The sequence below is a fragment of the Saccoglossus kowalevskii genome, chromosome 5 (assembly GCF_978046115.1).
Source record: "Saccoglossus kowalevskii chromosome 5, keSacKowa6.1, whole genome shotgun sequence".
Classification (NCBI taxonomy): domain Eukaryota; kingdom Metazoa; phylum Hemichordata; class Enteropneusta; family Harrimaniidae; genus Saccoglossus; species Saccoglossus kowalevskii.
The window spans coordinates 39,124,678-39,130,677 of NC_140645.1; the positions used below are offsets into that span (position 1 = coordinate 39,124,678).

At 31.9% G+C, this 6,000-nt stretch overlaps 1 protein-coding gene across 3 annotated transcripts in view; it reads left to right on the plus strand.

Annotated features, from left to right (window-relative positions):
* LOC100372886 (beta-galactosidase-1-like protein 3) overlaps window positions 1–5,732 on the plus strand; it is a 32,297-nt gene extending 26,565 nt beyond the window's left edge. Inside the window, exons 14-18 of one of the 3 annotated variants that reach the window (XM_085499403.1) lie at window positions 17–101; window positions 636–723; window positions 3,321–3,438; window positions 3,946–4,062; window positions 5,336–5,729. In XM_085499403.1, coding sequence (XP_085355529.1) covers window positions 17–101; window positions 636–723; window positions 3,321–3,438; window positions 3,946–4,062; window positions 5,336–5,437 — 510 coding nt within the window. In that variant the 3' untranslated portion in view covers window positions 5,438–5,729. Of the gene's footprint in view, window positions 1–16; window positions 102–635; window positions 724–3,320; window positions 3,439–3,945; window positions 4,063–5,335 lie in introns of all 3 variants that reach the window. The other 2 variants (XM_085499402.1, XM_085499404.1) reach the window with 2 other exon arrangements.
* Window positions 5,733–6,000: the final 268 nt, after the last annotated feature.

The following is a 6,000-nucleotide window of genomic DNA, read 5'->3' on the forward strand; positions in this document are numbered from 1 at the left end:
TGTGTTTTTCTTCCAGGATTCAAAGGAAAATAGTTTAGATATTTTAGTGGAAAACCAAGGAAGGGTTAACTATGGCAAAGAAATTGGTTCAGAGAGAAAAGGTAATTACAGTTCTAACAATAATGTCTGACATACAAAAATACACCAACTTAATCTATCCAACACTAAAATTTTCACACAAAAATGTTGATGCCACAATTTTCACATTCTGTATTTTTCTATAATTTTACTACATTCAGTTATACTTACTGTACCAAAATGGAATATTTAGCATTGATAGACAGGTGGGATTACCTTTGGAGTAGAGCCCTGTGTCGGATTAAATAGAACTAGGGCTCTACTCAGACGATTGGCTGACTAGTCTAAGCATTATATTTTTGAAAAGATATGTATCACTTCTCTATGTACAACTTGGAATTATTCCTAAGAAAAAAATTTGTATTTTGTTTTACAATTTGAACAAAATGTGTATAATTTTCTATTGATTACGCATGCTTACTTTGTGCCAAATAATAGAAGTTGATATTGACAGACAAAAGTTTATTACACGAATGGATTTGTGAAATTTAGAAATGTAAATTTTGTACACCGGTTAGGCCTGTTCACCCATTTCACCCTGTCACTTTGTGTTTTAGGTTTGCACGGCGATGTTAAAATTGATGGCGTCAAAGTAACACCATGGCGTATCTATCCATTGGAATTTAAAAATACATATATGGCAAAGTAAGTGGAATTTAAAAATCCATATATGGCAAAGTGGAATTTAAGAATCATATATGGCAAAGTAAGTGGAATTTAAGAATCCATATATGGCAAAGTAAGTGGAATTTTAAAATCCATATACGGCAAAGTAAGTGGAATTTAAAAATCCATGTATGGCAAAGTAAGTGGAATTTAAAAATCCATGTATGGCAAAGTAAGTGGAATTTAAAAATCCATATGGTGAAGTAAGTGGAATTTAAAAATCCATATGGCAAAGTAAGTGGAATTTAAGAATCCATATATGGCAAAGTAAGTGGAATTTAAAAATCCATGTATCGCAAAGTAAGTGGAATTTAAGAATCCATGTATGGCAAAGTAAGTGGAATTTAAAAATCCATGTATGGCAAAGTAAGTGGAATTTAAAAATCCATATATGGCAAAGTACATGTAAGTGGAATTTAAAAATCCATGTATGGCAAAGTAAGTGGAATTTAAAAATCCATATATGGCAAAGTAAGTGGAATTTAAAAATCCATATATGGCAAAGTAAGTGGAATTTAAAAATCCATGTATGGCAAAGTAAGTGGAATTTAAAAATCCATGTATGGCAAAGTAAGTGGAATTTAAAAATCCATATGGCGAAGTAAGTGGGATTTAAAAATCCATATGGCAAAGTAAGTGGAATTTAAGAATCCATATATGGCAAAGTAAGTGGAATTTAAAAATCCATATGGTGAAGTAAGTGGAATTTAAAAATCCATATGGCAAAGTAAGTGGAATTTAAGAATCCATATATGGCAAAGTAAGTGGAATTTTAAAATCCATATACGGCAAAGTAAGTGGAATTTAAAAATCCATGTATGGCAAAGTAAGTGGAATTTAAAAATCCATGTATGGCAAAGTAAGTGGAATTTAAAAATTCATGTATGGCAAAGTAAGTGGAATTTAAAAATCCATGTATGGCAAAGTAAGTGGAATTTAAAAATCCATATGGTGAAGTAAGTGGAATTTAAAAATCCATATGGCAAAGTAAGTGGAATTTAAGAATCCATATATGGCAAAGTAAGTGGAATTTAAAAATCCATGTATCGCAAAGTAAGTGGAATTTAAGAATCCATGTATGGCAAAGTAAGTGGAATTTAAAAATCCATGTATGGCAAAGTAAGTGGAATTTAAAAATCCATATATGGCAAAGTAAGTGGAATTTAAAAATCCATATACGGCAAAGTAAGTGGAATTTAAAAATCCATGTATGGCAAAGTAAGTGGAATTTAAAAATCCATGTATGGCAAAGTAAGTGGAATTTAAGAATCCATATATGGCAAAGTAAGTGGAATTTAAAAATCCATGTATGGCAATGTAAGTGGAATTTAAAAATCCATGTATGGCAAAGTAAGTGGAATTTAAAAATCCATATATGGCAAAGTGAGTGGAATTTAAAAATCCATGTATGGCAAAGTAAGTGGAATTTAAAAATCCATGTATGGCAAAATAAGTGGAATTTAAAAATCCATATACGGCAAAGTACTGTAAAATGACTAATATTCACTGGGTTTAAATTTCACTGATTTACCATTTCAGGCATATTCAGTGGGTTTTAAATTCACGGTTTTATCATTTAGATAATGTGTTCTATGCTAAATTTTACATATTCACTGTGTTTTAATTTAGCGCATTTTTCCAGTCAGCGAAATAAGCTAAATTAAAACCCAGTGAATAATTACCCCCTTTACAGTAAGTGGAATTTAAAAATCCATATATGGCAAAGTAAGTGGAATTTAAAAATCCATGTATGGCAAAGTAAGTGGAATTTAAGAATCCATATATGGCAAAGTAAGTGGAATTTAAAAATCCATGTATGGCAATGTAAGTGGAATTTAAAAATCCATGTATGGCAAAGTAAGTGGAATTTAAAAATCCATGTATGGCAAAGTAAGTGGAATTTAATAATCCATATATGGCAAAGTGAGTGGAATTTAAAAATCCATGTATGGCAAAGTAAGTGGAATTTAAAAATCCATATGGCAAAGTAAGTGGAATTTAAAAATCCATGTATGGCAAAATAAGTGGAATTTAAAAATCCATATACGGCAAAGTAAGTGGAATTTAAAAATCCATATATGGCAAAGTAAGTGGAATTTAAAAATCCATATATGGCAAAGTAAGTGGAATTTAAAAATCCATATATGGCAAAGTAAGTGGAATTTAAAAATCCATATATGGCAAAGTAAGTGGAATTTAAAAATCCATATATGGCAAAGTAAGTGGAATTTAAAAATCCATGTATGGCAAAGTAAGTGGAATTTAAAAATCCATATACTGTATGCACCATAGTACTATAGATTGAAATTCCCAATGGAAATCACAATAGTGACATGTGTGGACAGTCATGTTATTACCATCCTTGTTATAAATGACATTGGTCACATACAGATGTAAATGATTCCCCTGAGACAGTAGTTGTAGAACATCTTGTGCTGGAGGCCAAACGATGTAATAGAAAGATATGTGCACGAACAAACCTGAAACTGATATTCTGAGAAATATTGATACGTAATGCTTTAATTGTAAATTATTGTGTACACTTTGCAATTGTTTTTTTTTTAAATTTCTTCCAGAGTGAGGGCATCAAGTAAATGGCAGATTATCTCAAATGTAGCAAAATATGATGGTCCTATGATTTATAAAGGCACCTACACGCCACCTGGAAAACAGGATGCATTTATTGATATGCAGGTGAGGTTTTTTAAGACAAGCTTTCTGATCGGTTACTAGTGTCACATGATTATTTTTTTTTTTAAATGTTTTTGTGCCAGGCGACAGTTCCGAGCATTGGATGTCGCTGTTGTCTCTCCTGACTTTTTTTTTTTTTGGTAAGTGCAAATTGCAAGTGCTAGTGCTGACACATAATCTGTCATCTCTCAATAGTTTTTGTCAAACTTTTCTATGACACTGTTAATGCATTAATTATTCACTGGGTTTTAATTTTGTTGTTTTTGCTGATAAGTAAAATCTGCTAAAAAAGATAACTATAGAACTCATTGTTTCCCTGGCAAATTTGTGAACTTTAAAACAACAGTGATTATGTTCAAAATATGGACTGCTGTGAACCCCACCCGTTCAGGGCGCCACCTACGCCAACTTGTCAGGATACAAATGTGGGTTACACAACAAAAAAGATACATCTACTGGTAAACTATAATAAAGATATTATAATTTTAAAATATGTTGTTTATTTTTCAGGGTTGGACAAAAGGTGTTTTGTTTGTCAATAGTTTCAATCTTGGTAGATACTGGGACATTGGACCCCAAAAAACTTACTATGCACCAGGACCCCTTTTTCATGATATACAGGCCGAGGTAAGGAGTATGACATTAACTTTAAATAATTTGGTGGCATCTGTGTAGATTTGCTAAATCAACTCTCCATTACAGAATTCTTTGAATTATTCATACTTCTTAATTTTTTTTTTCACTAATTCGAGCAATATATAACCAAATTTCCCTTCATGAAGTTATTTGATTTATTTGACAAACAACAAATGAGCACAAACATTGTAAACAAAGGTTGTTTTACCAGTGGAATTGAAGATATTTTCAAGCACTGGAGATTATTAGAAATTCACTGCATATGTAACATGGCCAGCCAATGAACATCTTATATTTGAAACGATTATGACAGAGTGAGAAAATTTGTATAAATATGAATAATACTGAGCTGAGCACAGAGGAATACTGCATAGTATGAACATATCCACTTTTTAGCTCCGCTGTCGACTTTGTCGAGCGGAGCATATCATATGAGTGATTGTTCGTTGTCTTCGTCGTCGTCCGTGTCAATGTTTTACTTTTTTGACTTCTTCTTGAAAACTACAAGCCTGAATGCTTTGATACTTGGTGTATATGTACCTTGGGTAGACCTCTCTCAGATTTGTTAATTTCATGATGATATCTTCAATTTTCTAATTTTGGTGAATATTTTTGTCATTTTTGGTAAAAAGTGATATTTTCTACTTCTTGTTGAAAACCGCAAGTTCAATTGCTTTGATATTACATATATAGGTACTACATGTGGACCTCTCTCAGATTTGTTCATTTCATAATGATATCTTCAATTCTCTAATTTTGGTGAATATTTTTGTAATTATTGGTAAAAAGTGATATTTTCGACTTCTTGTTGAAAACCGCAAGTCCAATTGCTTTGATATATTATACATATAGGTACTACATGTGGACCTCTCTCAGATTTGTTCATTTTCTAATGATATCTTCTATTCTTTAATTGCCATGTCATTGCTAACAGCGGAGCTATCTCCGCCGAGAGGCTGCTTGTTTTAGTTTGTTGTTATGTACTTTATAAGTATTTGCTCGAATGAAACACATAAACATTATGTTTGTTATAAGTAGGAGATGTGTTCATTATATCAGGAAATTCATAATAAAGGTGTTCATTATAACAAGGTTACAGTGAATATTACAATTTTTGCAGTTACATAATATTAAATAATAAATTTCTTGAAGGACTAGATTTCATGGAAGTCTGTTATTTCCCTGCCCAAAAATCCTAATGTTTAGGGTTCTCTGCCCAGGTTATTAGAAATCTTTATCATGATGTCTTTTTTTGTGATTTCAGATCTTTGTATTTGAGCAACATAAAGGATCCACGTCTGTAATGATGACTGATAAACATGACCTTGGAGTGACGGTCCATGTACAAAATGATGACGAAGAGTGAAACCAATCAACTTACCGACATAAGTCAGTCTATTTGAGGTCAAAGATCAAACGATAATAATGTCAACACAAATGATATTTCACAGTGTTCTTTCATTTGTGGGTAACCGATAACATTCCAAAGTATTGATTATTTTGTTTGAAACTTTTTTATAATCATTATACATATATTTGTCAGCATGTATTGATTAATGACCATATACAAGTACAGAATCAGTTTAATGATTTATTGTCAGTTTGTGTTACTAAGACTTTAGACTTACTATACAGCTTGTTATATGGACTGACCTATCACAGCTTATTATATGGACAGATATATCACAGCTTGTTATATGGACTGACCTATCACAGCTTGTTATATGGACTGACCTATCACAGCTTATTATATGGACAGACCTATCACAGCTTGTTATATGGACTGACCTATCACAGCTTGTTATATGGACTGACCTATCACAGCTTGTTATATGGACTGGCCTATCACAGCTTGTTATATGGACTGACCTATCACAGCTTGTTATATGGACTGGTCTATCACAGCTTGTTATATGGACTGACCTATCA